Source organism: Convolutriloba macropyga, chromosome 1 (genome assembly GCF_964194025.1).
Source record: "Convolutriloba macropyga chromosome 1, txConMacr16.3, whole genome shotgun sequence".
NCBI classification, from domain to species: Eukaryota; Metazoa; Xenacoelomorpha; order Acoela; family Convolutidae; genus Convolutriloba; species Convolutriloba macropyga.
Genome location: NC_134468.1, coordinates 59,131,324 through 59,145,920, shown reverse-complemented (window position 1 = coordinate 59,145,920; position 14,597 = coordinate 59,131,324). Strand labels below are relative to the sequence as shown.

At 34.4% G+C, this 14,597-nt stretch overlaps 1 protein-coding gene across 6 annotated transcripts in view; it reads left to right on the top strand.

Moving 5' to 3' along the window:
- The window catches only part of LOC142340946 (uncharacterized), a 193,822-nt gene that overhangs the window by 144,320 nt on the left and 34,905 nt on the right, over window positions 1-14,597 (top strand). For all 6 annotated transcript variants that reach the window (XM_075391766.1, XM_075391768.1, XM_075391730.1 and 3 more), the window contains one exon: window positions 10,676-10,809. In XM_075391766.1, the coding sequence (XP_075247881.1) occupies window positions 10,676-10,809 (134 nt within the window). The remainder of the gene's footprint in view (window positions 1-10,675; window positions 10,810-14,597) is intronic.

Sequence of the window (14,597 nt, the reverse complement as noted above, 5' to 3'; positions counted from 1 at the left end):
TGTACTAAAACTGGTCTCTCTATTAGGAACACGTAATTGATCCAAATATTAAGGACATGGATATTTTTACAAAAAGGTAATAATATAAAAAAAACGATTTATTTTGGATAATAATCTAGTTAAATTAGCAAAAACCGGCGAATTTTAAGTTAAGCTGTCTCAAAGGAAGTGCATGTACAATTAGATTTCTTAGGAGTTAACTGTTTCAGCAGTTTTCAGGTTTGCTAATCCGGCAATTTTAAACAAAGTGCACCAAAATGGCACTCTGATACCACTCTTCTCCCTTTCGCTGAAAATACGTATATCGGCCAATTTTGAATGAACAAAAAACCCCATTTGAGTTTATAGTTCCCCCTTTTAAAAATTAGCCAGCATCCGTAGAGCCTTCCAAAGTTTGCACTGCTCTGTTTTGTCGGCCGAATGTTTCAAAACTTTTAAGGCGGACCCAAGTTGGCTCTTTTTACAGCTTTAAGGGTTTTAGAGTTAGGGCTTCTTAATTCTGCGAGCGAAATAGGCTCTCCTAGTTTGTGCTGATTAACGGATTCTCTAAATGTTGAATTATAACGTTGCTTATAATATACAGCACAGGAGTCAATGGTATTCACATAGTGCCTTTGTATATTAGACTGACAACAGGCCTGTGAGACTGAGGCGCTATAAGAAAGAGAATAAAGTCTTATCAGTCTGTGATTGGTGCATACACATTCTGTATTTTCCTTTGCTGCATCCATCCGGTATTGAGATTTTCGTCCAAAGTGTAGACAGCAGTAGAAATATGTTGAAGGTGTTGACCCTTGTCCGGTGAATTGAGTGACTAGGTCAAATATTGATTCATTAAATGATTGACGTCCTATAGGTTGTGGAGTCAGTAAGGATGCCAATGACAGGGTATTTTGGCCAGTGACGGTAATGCTGTTCGTTAAGTCGCTAGCCGTGGCTCACTGTCATATTGTCCGGATTTGGTCCCAGCTGAATGCAGAGTTGTAGTCTGTTAGTCTCTGTATGTGGTACAAAGAATTTTCTTTGTACCTCTTTTGAGTACTGTTTGTTTCGATTGCAGTCACCATCTTACCTTGTGCTTAGTATCCAACTTAGCTACTGTGAACTACTTAGCCCTTATTAAACCTGATTGTAATACTTATTGCATCTGGATGAGTTCCGACCAGAAAAAGAGGAATATCAAATTTGTGCCTAATTTTTCAATTACAGTGCTGGATTCTAATAGAATAAACAACAATTCAGGAGTTTTAAAAAAATAAATATGGGAATAAAACAGAACAGAAAGTTAAGTTTTTTTGTGTTTTTGTTTAGAAAAATCTTATTAGAAAGTTTTTCGACGGAGAGAACAGTGGGTCTCTAGAAGGTGGGAGTTCGGCCCCGAAATTGGGATTGTAACCCACTAGCGAAGCTCGACTTCAAAATTCGGAGCGTGATTTTGCGGATCACGGAAAAATCGAAGAGCTTCTGGTCGCGAGTGAGATATGTGGCCAGAGTTCGGGTTAGAGGTCCAAGTTTCAATGCGGATGCATTGCATGAAAGTTGTTGAGGATGTGCTTCTTTTTTATGGTGGCTCTCTCTTAGCGAGTTTGTCATTGATCCAATCGAGTTAGAGTAGGTTGAAAGTATGGCGTTACATACATTTGGTTGCGCCTCCGTCTACCAATCAAAGGTTTTCGATTGGTACAAGAATTGTTCTGTGGGTTGCCGCATACAGGGGAACAAAGAGAAAATAATTTGGAAAGGGATGGAAATTTCTCAGGGTTTCTTTACAGTATTGCGGCTCGATGATGTGAGAATAGTTCAGGTAATGGTGGGGGGGGGCGGGGTGTTTTTTTGTGTTGACGTACTGGAGTCGGGTACGGACGTGCTTGCTGGGCTTTGTTTAGTTGAAATGATGCTGCATGAAGTGGTAGTTGTGCATCGTTTGCAACATTTTCGTTGTATTGACCCTGTGTGACTGGTTCTTCTTTTATTCATCTGTGTTGTATGGCGAAACCATAATTGCAGTTAGAAAGGCTCATACTTTTGTTTGGTACACATGATAGGACAGAGTGTCCCGTGTAAACATCGTGTTCAGAAAGTCCTGGCACGGTGGGCCAACGTAATGAAGTATTATTTGGACGTGTGCCAAATTCTGTCCGTGAATCGAGGATTAAAGGAAAAGAGGACACATTCCAATAGAAGATCACAATCAAGTCCTTATAATGTCTTGTATAGAACAAACAACCTCGGTTCTATGCTCAGCATAGAGCTTTGTATATTGAGTGGAGAACACTAATTTCATGGTATAGAATATTGAATCATTTTTTCAATTGTTTTCATGCTCAATCTAGGATTATAGTTTTTACTTCATTATGAACTCAATATGCATTTCGTCAGTTTAGAACTTATCCGTGGTTGAAATAAACAATTAATGTAATTGGTGTGCCTTTTTTTACTCGACAATCAATAATCTTTGTCTTATTTTGCATTTGATAATTGGTGAGAAAAATTTCTGTCCGAAATAGAATTATCTTCCAAGGATATTTATTTGTAGAACTCCTTATTTAACTTCTGAGCAGTCTTTCAATATTTTGTTTATCCACTTCGTTCAGATATCTGTGTTCCAGGTAACTCGTCGACTTAATTGTATTTTTTGGAAGTCCACTCACCCAATATATTTCAAGTATATTTAACCGTATGGTTATAATTTTAATTTACTTGTTGCAAACAAATATCAAAGGCCTTGTCGAGAACTAAGCGGACTGCGGTTTATATCTTTTCTGTTTAATAACAATGTTTAATCTACATGCAACAGTTTTTTTATGTGGTTAGAATTGACAAAGCATCAGCGGTTGTGTTCTAATTGTTCGAATTGTAAAAAGGTAGTTAGCTTTCTCTGTAGTTTCTCAAAAATTTAGAAAAAAAATTGTAGTGTTCGAGAAAAGCTGCTGGAATCTTTTGAAAGAAGCGTTATTTGGCAAATTTGAGCATCACATACTGAAATATATATGAAACTAATGTCAGAACAAGCGTTGGACTCTGTGCAGAGTCCTTATCAGTCCAGAGACTGGGTAGGACCCAAAGAGTTTACTTTTATTTAATACGTTGAAAATTGACTAATAACGAACTGCAATCTTCTATCCAATCGCCCCTTAATTAATTATGGTTTCAGAAACCTTCTAATTTAATGAGTAATTGGGAATAATTTTACTTGAAAAAAACTTTAGAATGTTAAGTCTGTCCTGCTCAAAAACAAGGAACAATTTTAAAAAAAGATTATGTATGTCTGTTTTCATGTTTTTTAGCTACAAATTTCAAATTTTTAAAATTGATTTGAGTAGTTCTGAGGTTTTCTCATAATAATGCAAAACAAAAAGAGCCGAGCTAATGGAAAATTTTGTTTTAGAAAACAATGAAATTATCACGTTTCAAGAGACATAAATCTCTAAAACAGCTGCTAAATCCGAAATTCAACATTGTAGCCAACAACTTTTGAATTTGTTTTTTTTTCCTATTTTAGGCATATCAGTATTAACAGATTTTATCAGATATTATAGAGTCATATCAGTCGTTTTTAGTTCTTGTAAGAACGTACCAGGTCTTGCAGGACACATTCTGTTGTAGTCAAGTTTTTCTATCGTGTGAAAAATTGATAAGTTCAGATTTTATCTTCTAAAAGTATCTATAGATTTTCACCGCCTGATAGGTGGTAAGTCTTAGTCATGCTAATGTACAATATGATGATTGCATATAAAACAGGTGAGCAATATGCAAGATTCTACACCGCATAAATCAATACAATATGTAGTTTTCACATTATATAAAATGAGAAGATGTTTTTTTTTGCATTTTTGATTATTTCGATCATTCAGAACAGCTTGATCCTTTTAGAATGTTCTTTTTGTTCCGACCCCTCTCTGGGGGGGGGGGGGGGATGAACTATATACTCAAATGGGTTTTTTTTGTTCAGGCAATTTCGGCCGATCGACATAATAATCGAAGAGAGTTGTGAGTCGTATCATTAGAAAGCCCGTCCAGCGTCGAATATGGAATTGAAAAGATTTTCTTTAATTTCGCTTTTCAAAGAGAGTTATCGAGGTTTAAGGCTGTTTTTATTCACATTTTTGACCAAATTTTTGTCAGTTTTGACCAAATTTTTGTCAATATCGCTAAAATGTTATATTTGTTAACTGTAGCGTCATTGCTTTCATCTCTAAAGAGAGCGGAGGGTTGCTAATATGTTCGATCCGAGTTTTTTTTTGCTAGAATTTCTGCTAAATTTTTCAAAATTTTGACTTTTTTGTCTAAAAAATGGCATTTTAGCAGACTTGTTTCAAATTTGCTGGAAAAAGACCCCTTTTAACTGCGGCCATAACCTTCATAAGCTCAAAAACAAGATAGTTGTTCTCGCGCTGGATTTAAGAGTCTTCTGGAACTATCAGTTTGCCAATTTTTCTGCAAATTTAAAGTCAATAATTATACAAGATGCTTTATTTTTGACGAACTGAAAAATTTTGTATAAAATTGATCTATTTCGCAACCATTCCAACAATTGATTTTTTTTGTTAGACGCTCAGCAATATTTGGGCCGATCTCAATCTTACCGTGGATCCTTATGATAAAATTTTTTGGAGAACTTATTGATAAACTTATTTTAATGGGGCTCGATCTTTTTTTCAAAAATTTCCTGTGTGTTAAGGTTTTTTTTAAGGTGAGTTACAGATAAGAGTTTCAAATAAGGGCTCAAGTAATGACAGAAACTGTTTACAATAAACAAGAACAAGCGAGATTGTTTTATGGTTTTTATATTATGGTTTCAGAATTAAGCTCAATTTTTTTATGGCTCTGACCAATTAATTCTGTAAAAATTTTATGAGTTTCTTGCGTTTTGTTTTTATTTCTTGTGGTTTTTGTAGTTCAAACACTTGGTGCCCTCAATCAAAGACCCAATTAGTTTTAAAAAGTATAAACGAAAACCTAGACATTTTTTTCAGTTGTTATCTAATGTCTGTTGTGACTTTAAATATTTTTTTTGAGAAAACGTTGGCGACTTTTTAAACTTTGCCACTATTTTTTTTATTTCTCTCAACTTTGGGTGCAGTCTCAGTAAAAACAGGCATAAACCAACTTCATTTAACTTTTAAATAAATGCCAGTAACAATTTTATGTTCAACTAATAGCCTCTTTGTTTTGGTACTACACGTTTTCAGTTGTTCTTTTTTTAATCATAATTGCATACTTTATGAGCTCACTTCTTTCCAAGGCGAATTGTCACATTATTGACAATTCCAATCAAGAAGGCATTGTAAGCAAAATTCAGAACGTTGGAAAAAGTCATATCTGGATATGTTATTTTTTTGTTGAATAGTTTATGCTTTTTGGGCCGAGACAGTTATATCGCAAAACTTTGTGAGTTTTTTTTAGTTTTGCCAAAGTTTGTCTTTCTTATCGTTGTTGTACGCTATATACCCAAAAACGATAGATTTTAATTGGTTCCCCAAGAGGTATAACTCAACCTAATTGTTTCAATGACTTTCAAAAAAATTGTTTTCCATCTGTCTCTTTTTTGCTTTTTTTTTGTCACCATGGAACTCAGCCTCATTATTTAGAACTCTCATTTAATTTTGTTGTTTTGAAGATTTCTTTGCGCTTGGTTATATGTTGTGACTGATTGCTTCGACCATTTTTTTTCATAAGAAGTTTTCGAGATTTCTATACTGTTCAACTTTTGGGTTTCTTTTTGTTGTAATGTCTTAGTAGTCCTTCCACAAGGAAAAATTGTTTATATTAAGATGAAAAAATTGATGATTTAGAATTGATGCATTCTGTAATATTTTGTAATTATAATGCCTTGAAGAGTGTAATGTCGTAAAATTGTTTGAAGTTTTGGTTTCTTTATGAATGTGAAAATTGTGGGCTCATGACTTAGTCTTATTTTTAATTGGCTTCCTGAGGTGTTCTAACCTAATCCATCGCTTTTTGTGTTAATCCCAAGTTCCTTGGGATTTCTGAAAAAAATTGTTCTCTAAAATACATTTGGATTTCTTAGCTTTGTCTTTTTTAAATAGTTTTTCGGTCGATTTGTAGCTCGGTCACTGTAAACACAGATCACAAACCTTTTCCAGTGAGCTATAATTTATAACGGTTTTAGCTTCCATCATTTGTTTCCCAGCTTTGTTTCTACTGTTACTACGAGATCTCATAAAATGTTAGATTTTTTTATATTTGTGCATATCAAAGGGTTTTGGTTAAAATATAACAAAAATCGTTGATCCCATCGTCTCTGACATTTTGCGCAATCGAATTTTGCACAATTGGATAGTGACATGTCTCAAATGCTTCCTAAGTAGAAATTATTGAACATTGGTTTGTTGGTTTCAGCTGATAACTAATGACATTAATAACTGAAATTAGTTGTTTTAAAAAATGGAAAAGTATTTTTGAACTTTGCACCTATTTGCTCTTTTTTGTCGACCTGTCTACCATTCGCATTTGTGACAGTTACGATATCTTTGCTACTGAAGTTTAGGTTAATTTGTTTTGGCTCTTATCTGATGTGAGTTTGACTTTGTTGTTTTTTTTTGTTATAGATTTGGTCATTATATTTTATTATAGAGTTTATTATAGTTTTGGTCGTTAATAATGTTTGTTAATTGATTTTTTTTGTCTTTTCTAGTATTGTTATTATCAACAAATTTAGTCGGACCGGACCTCTAGCGTGGCATTATTGTTTTTCATTGGTTGTTTATTGAACGATGTGTATGTTTTTGAAAGTTCTCTATCTCTTCATCGCTTGGTAGCCAAATAAGTCAAGGATGTGGATGAGCGGGGTCGGAACACTATGTGCGTACGCACATTACCGAGCCTCCTTGTTTCTTTTAAAAATTAAGGATTGAATTGAAATTATTTAACTTCATGGTCTAATTCGTAAATATTGCAATTTAAGAACTGTTTATAATTAACCTATGATATTTGTGTGGTGGTTATCGTTTCGCTTAGTTGAACAAAACAACGAGGACAGAATATATTGTGTAATTTGGTACCGAAAACGACATCCTGTCTCTGTCGCAGAACAAATAGACAAAAAGAAAACTTAGCTAGCACACGTGTGCATGCGACTGCTTTTACAAATCATTGACCATTAAGTTCTCTCTTACTGTTTGGTGAATTGCGACGCATGACCAATGGAGCCTAGAAATTGTAGGAGAAAATTAATCTTATTGGTTTCCTTTTGAAAAAAAACGTTATGTTTTGCAATATGTTCACTCAAATTAAATGAAGCATAAGCGTTATGATAAAGGTTTTTACAGCAGTTAGTTTGATGCAATCTGGTGATGGTGGATAAAAATACAAGTAAGTTTGGCCTACTTTTCCGTTCCAGTTCTGTTTTTCTTTTCAGGATTCATTTTGCATTTACACATTTTTAATTCATTGTTTCAGTCTGCTGAGATCCATCTTTTATAATTATATCAAGTCAACATTTTTGATCATCAAACGAAGTCACCTCGTTCATTGTGTTGCTCGGTTATTGATTTAGACACGGCATTACCGTTAACCACAAGCTTTTTCAAAATTTTATTCGAAAATTCAACTTTCTGGCGGCTAAAAACACAAAAGCAAGAATGAAACTGCAAGCTGAACACAAACGGAAAAAACTGTCTCTGAAAATAATAGAAACTGGTTATATTGTTTGCTTGATTAATAGCCGCCCTCATCTTCTCAGCCGGCTATTATGGCGCTCCTATTTTTTACAATTCAAAGAATTTGAATTGTATTGGTGCGATGTGTTTTTTATGATGTGTTCACATATTTTTCAAAGACTTTGATCGTACAAACGGGATAAACAGGTAAAGCCCAGCGGGCTTTAATTTTCATTAGAGGCCCAAAGCAAAGTGGGCCTTAGTTGTCCTTCAAGTGCTAATAGTGGTGCAGCTGCTGGGAGGGCCTTCATTTAAAGTTAAAAGGTCATCTTTAGGAGTTTTTGGGCTCAAAATGGTGCAATTTTTCATGTGTTTTGTGATTTTTTGTTTTGATTAGTCAAGGTTGAAGTTTTTAGAAGTTGATGAAAGCCTTCTGCGAGACAAAATTGCTTGTTATGACCATTTTATGAGCTATATACTTTGGTACTACAAACACAAAAACGCAAAATGATACTAAATTTTGCAATTTTTGTCAGGTTTTTTGAAAATTTTTCTAGTGGTAATGGAATGGTTGTCAACTTTTTGCCATCATGAATTTTAGCATTTTTTGACAAAACTTGCAATTTTTACATATTTTTTGACATTTATTGTAAATACTCAAGTTGTTTAAGTCCCAGGGACAGAAAATCGCATCAGGGGTGCAATAGTAAGTTACTGAAAATTTTTTAGTTGACATGGAATAGTTTTCGATTTTTGAACATCACAAATTTTAGCAATTTTTTTTGACAAAATTCGCGTTTTTTTTCAGGTTTTTGAAAATTTTTGTCATTTTTTTCAATTTTTCCTGCCTCAGGGACCAGGCAATTTTCTTTGAGGTTTGTTAAAAGGGCACTGCATAGTTTTTAGTAACAATGGAATGGTTTTTAACGTTTTTTGTCTAGATTTTTAGCATTTTTTTGATAAAATCTGCAATTTGTTTAAGGCTTCCTAACGTTTTTGGCAGTTTTTGATCTTCCTACATTCTCAGGTGCAAGAAAACATATTCCACGTTCTGATAAAAAGTTACTGCATGGTTTTTAGTTTCAATGGATTTGTTTTCAACAATTTAACCTTTCGACTTTTAGAAGATTTTTGACAAAATTTGCAATTTTTTTCATTTTTTTTCAAATTTTTGTATTTGTTTTATTTCTTTCTTGGCACAGTAGCCAGGTAACATCATGCAGGTTTTGATATTATGTTTTTAAATAGTTGCCAGGGGGAATTGAATGTCTTTCAACTTTTTAATAGAACGCACTACTAATTTTTGGAGTTTGAAATTTTTGTAAAAATTGCTGTCTATCAATCTACGAGCTAATGAGTTTTTTAAAGCTTGGAATTGGGTTACTGGATAGCCTCAAGAGACACAGAAATGTTTCTGAATATTTTGTCACGATTTTCAGCAACATTTGCATATAGTTTGCAATTGATTTCTTTTTTCTAAATTTTTTGTTCATTCTCCAGTTAATCGATCTTCAAGGGCCAATGAATATTTTTCAGCTCTTGCAGATATAATGCTGGACCGATTACAGAAACAAAAATTGGTTTTGAACATATTGTTGAAATAGGCAATTTTAAAGGGAAAAAATTGCCTTAGGTTTAAAAGCTTCAAGGATTTTAGCAATGAGTATATTTTTGTTTAGTTTTGATTCTTATATTTTCTTAATTTTTTGAGATGATTTTGTTTGTGTTCTGGCTGGCATTGTTCAGTTAATCTGCTGGTCAGGTAGGGTACGTTTGAGTTTTCATTCAATTCTGTGAATTGTATTTCAGGAAAAGAATTTTAATTGTATTGAGGAGCTGTCTTTTTTTTAAGATCTTTTCACACTTTTTCATGATTTTGAAGTCAATTTGGAGTAGTAATTTTGGTCACGCCAAAACAGGAAGTCAAGCACAAAAGCGAGAGGTTTTGCGTCGTGAAAGTTTTTTGCTCTAATTTTAGAATAGAATGAGAAAACGGTGTATGAACAAAAATTCGCTTTCTCGCTGCTGGTTTTTGTCCAATTGCGGCAATTTCACTTTGATTTTTACTGTTTTTTTTCGATTTTCTGGATCGGTTTTTTTTCTAAATGGTTTTCTAAATCCATTCATTGTTCATTCTAGTCCTAGTTTTTTGTTTCAACCAAATTTTAATTTCTCGCTAGTGGTTTTTGTCCACATGCGGCATTTTGACATTAATTTTCTGTTTTTTTTTTAATTTTTTATGATCTGATCTTTTGAGAATTGTTTTTTCCAATTCACTAATAGTCCATTCTAGGTCTAGTTTTTTGTTTAGTCAAAGAAAATTCTTTGAATGGTACATCAGGACTTGTCCTGCTATGTTTTTTTACTTCGTCGAACAAAAAAGTGTTTCGCTTTACCTCATTTTGCCGCTTTTTCAACATTTTGCGTGAAATATTTTTGACTTCTCTAGGCCAGTTTCTCTCTTCTCTCATTCTGATAAAAGTGATTTTGAACATCAGTTGCTCAGCAAAGCAATTCAAAATGAACATAGTCAGTATAAAAAACTGAAGTCACAAATAGAAACGGGATAAATCCATAAAGCCCAATTTTAGATGCTCGCTATTTGAACGTCGTTCCTATAAGTCTTAGTTACCATCTCTAATATTTATTGGTATTGATAGTAGCCTCTGTAGCCTCTCGCTAAGAAACAGAAGTATGTTCAACTACGCAATGCCATCAAAATAAATCGGAATTAAAAAATGTTTTTGTACGAAAATCTTTTTTTTTTCAATATCTTCTATTCTTTCAATCCCAATCATGCTTATTGGAATCAACGGCGGCTATTTTCCGGCAATCTGCCGGGTATGTTTGTAATTATAGATGTTTGTCCTCTCATTGATGAATCTATAAACAGGAGCATTGTAAATACTTAAAGTTATCTATTCGAGATATGAATGTTTTACCTGGGGGAATCCAGTACCAACCAGGATAATTTACACCATCTTTCGTTAAGCTTTTCTGAATTTCAATTCAAAACGAGTGAGAAATTATCTGAGAGCGTGTTGTTGTTGCAGTTGTTGGAGTTCCAGTATGCGATCACAATTGGAGACTGGAGTGGACTGTTGAACGAGGCAGACGGACTCCTCGCTGACCTCCAGGTGGATCCCAGTCCCACTGCTGTCCAGTCAACTGTCAGAGCGGTCAGGAGGTAAGTCCCCATCAATAGTGACATCAAGATAGCAAATAAATCAAATATTGCAGATGAAGAAACAATTTTTGTGTGTGATAAATTGTAAATTTTGGATGGTTATGCATCATAAAGCTATCTGATTTTACTTCTTAATCACAGATAATTTGTGCCGTGAGGCCTGGTCGTTTTTTAATTACACTTTTAATAGCTTTAAATTATAGCGAGTTTAGGAGAATCATATTTTTTTGGCCATTGCCGAAGAGTATTGAAAAAGAAAAAGAACAGTCGTTACATTTCCTTAATTTTAGACGCCTTTCGGCCATGTCAACTAGAGACGCTTACAAAAGGGTTTTATACAGATAACTGAAAACCCAACGGTTGAAAGTAAGAGACAGTGGCAACTTATCATTGGGATCTGGTGTGCACAAGAAACCGTCTCTAACGGCTTCTATTATGAAAAAAATTGAGTTTTTCCCCAGCACTTTTCATGGTTGTCTGTTTGTTTTCTCAAATCAAACATGCAATTATAATATCTTGACGATGCAACTAAAGGTGTTTGGACAGGGTAACGCAACGTCCCTGAAGGCACAGGGTTGCAACTAAAAGAGAGATTGATGGGGTTGCAAAACGACGAGGTCAATGTTCTCTCTTAATCTACTGGTTTATATCATCATAACGATTAATTTTTTTCATCTTGTCTTTTTGAGGTATGAATAACAGCAAAAACAGCTTTTTTGCTTTCGAAACTGTTTGAAAGTCATTGCAACTTCTGTAAATAGACAACCCATGTTGAGGTGCGAGATGGAAACCAGTATGTCCAGAGGGTCCCAGGCGGAAGGATATTAGAAACTGACTTCGGTGCTTTGACCAGATTTTCTTGTTAATAGCCGCACAGCGATAGCTGGGGCTATTATTGGCCTTCTCTTGGTTTTTTTTACAATTCAAAGAATTTGAATTGTTTTGGGGCGCTGTCTTTTTACGACTCGAAGAGGAGTATTGGAGAAGTCCTTTTTTTAAATCAATTTTATTGGAGTGATTTTTGAAGCGGGAAATGAAACGCGTGCAAAATTTGGAGTGATTTTGGTGCTGAACAAAAGTGAAGAGCGGAGCAAAAAGAGAGTGGTTTTTGTTCATACCGCTGTTTTTCAGAGAGCGAGAAATTGATGTGTGAAAAAATTTTCTCTAAGCGAGCGAGATTTTTTTGTGCACGAGCCGCATTTAAAAGCAGTTTTTTTTGCAACTTTTGATTGTTTCGAGGTTTGATTATGATATGTATTAGTTTTAGGCTTGTTTTGACAGGAATTGAAGGTTTCAAGTAGTTAATTTGAGTTTAATGCTAATTTGGAGGTTTTTGATCGGTTTTTCTGATTTTTAGACGAAATTTAATAATTTTTGCCTGTTTTTTTGTTTTAATGCTTTGAATGGGATTTGAATAGAGGTTTTTTAACTTAGGGAATATTCAGTTACCAATGGACTAAAGTTTTCTTGGTATAATTCATTTTTTTCTTAGTGAAATTATCAGAAAAATTGAGAAATTTTAAACCTTTTTTCTTTTTTTTGCAGATTTTCTTTTTTTAATCTTAGACAAGTTTCTTAGCCTATAATGACATGCCCATTGTTTTGCGAGCTTTTCGGTGCTCTAATCGCAAAGGAACTTCTTTCTACTTTATGTTTCCTTGTACTATTAAAAAAGATCATTAAGTTTTTCTAGTTTTTTTGTCCAAATTGTTTTTTGAATGTGGTTTCTATTCTTCCTGAAATTTTTTATGGCATTTGTGGAGGTTCAGGGCCCACAATAATTGTGCTAGGTGTCTAGTCATAAGTATGGACAATTTTATTTTTTTTACTGTTTTTTTTAGGCTGCCGGTCTACGAATCTATTGCGGCTATTTTCTGGCAATCTGCCAGCTCTGTTTTTCATTCACAGACTGTCATTCATTAAACACACTACTGTTGAGCGTTCACATTGAGACTTTCTTTCATTCAGAAGACTTTCGTGCGTTCACCAGATTTTCGTGCCGTCACCATACTTTTGCGTTATTACCTGATTTCATGCGTTTACGTTCAGGCTTTCGTGCGTTCATGTCAAGACATTCGTCCGTTCGAAGTTGGACAAACTGCAATAACTACACATTTTATATGCTTGAAATTAGCATGCTTTTTCCATTCAATATATACTTCCTCAACACTATCAACATATTATTATTGTTTTGAAAAGAACTTTGTGTAGTCTTAAAAAGCATTGCAGCATATTTCTTGGCTGAAAAGATCTAATCTGGCCCTTAATGAATGAATTTAGTTTTTCAACTTCAGCTACTATCTATCGAGAAGTAAACTTCAACTTGGGAAGTAAGCGTTTTAAATACAGCTGAAATGTCAAAAATAAAAAGAATTGCACTCAGTTTGAGTGCAATTCTTTTCATATTCGACATTTTGTCATCTAATTTTTCTTACCGTGAGTGTCTGATTTTCGCCTTGAAGACCAATAAATGAGAGGGTACTCTGTAGTAAGAGTGCTATAAGCCATTTGATCGGCATTAGTTTTTCAACGAGGCTGAAAAATAGTGCGGTCATATCGAGAACTTTGTGCGTCTTTGCTTAGACTTTCTTGACTTTTAATGGCGTTTCCAGACTATTTGTTTATTGAACAACGATCGACGCCCCTATCGTGCTATCATCTACGATCTGGATATACTTGATTCCATCTGGAACCTCAACCTTGGAGATTACTATCTATATATTAATTCTAACTCGAATGCTATGTCACCATGTTTAAGCTCCTAATCTTCACATGTTTTAGCGTCCCTTAAACATGCAGCCTAGCGTTTTGCATGCATTTTGAGCGCTGCGAGGTGGATTCGAACCGGGGTCTGTTGAGTTCGATGAGGGTATAAAAACGTTCGCTAACCATTAGGCTAAATCCCTTGCTGTGAAGCATCTATTCAACCTCGACAGAGAGCCACTGAACACCATGTTTAAGCGCCTATGCAAAGCCATGGATGCAAAAATAGGTTATTGACCGAAAAGCTGCCAGTGTCCGAAAAGCTGCATGTGCCAAAAAGGTCAACGACCGAAAAACTGCGGATGCAAAAAAGGTCAATGACTGAAAAGCTACCTATGACGTAAAGGTCAATGAATAATTAGCCGTGGATGCAAAAATAGGTCATTAACCGAAAAGCTGCCAATGTCCGAAAGCCTGCCTGTGCCAAAAAGGTCAACGACCGAAAAACCGCGGATGCAAAAATAGGTCAATGACTGAAAACCTGCTTATAAAAAATTATTCCATCGCCGAAAAATTTGTCACCCGAAAACAGTCCTTGAATGACATATGCATCACAGATATTGACAGAGTAAAGATTCTTTAAGTAAAAGTCCGAAATGAAATCGAAGATGAAAAATTGTCCATTTAATTGATTAAAAAAATGATATAGAAATTTAAATCACTTAGATAGAAATGCAACACGGTCAAGATTTTGTGTAGCGTTTTTAAATTCTCATCAAAGATTGTTGCGATTTCTGAGCTCTTTTTTCTGTCTTTTTCTGTATATCAATTCTCTCTTTCGTTTTTCTTTTTCCTTCTGTATTTCTTTTCTCTTTCGGTCTTTTTTTCTCCCCCTCTTTCGCTTTTCTTTCTTTCTTTTCTGTATTCCGTTTCTGTCTTTTCTCTCTTTTGTCTTTTTTTTCTATCTTTCTTTTCTCTTTCTCTCTCTCTCTCTCTTTCTTTTCTGTTCTTTTTATCTGTCTTTCTTTTTCTCATTCTTTTTTCTCTTTGTTCCTCTTCCACTTGTCTTTAGTTTTTCCTATCTT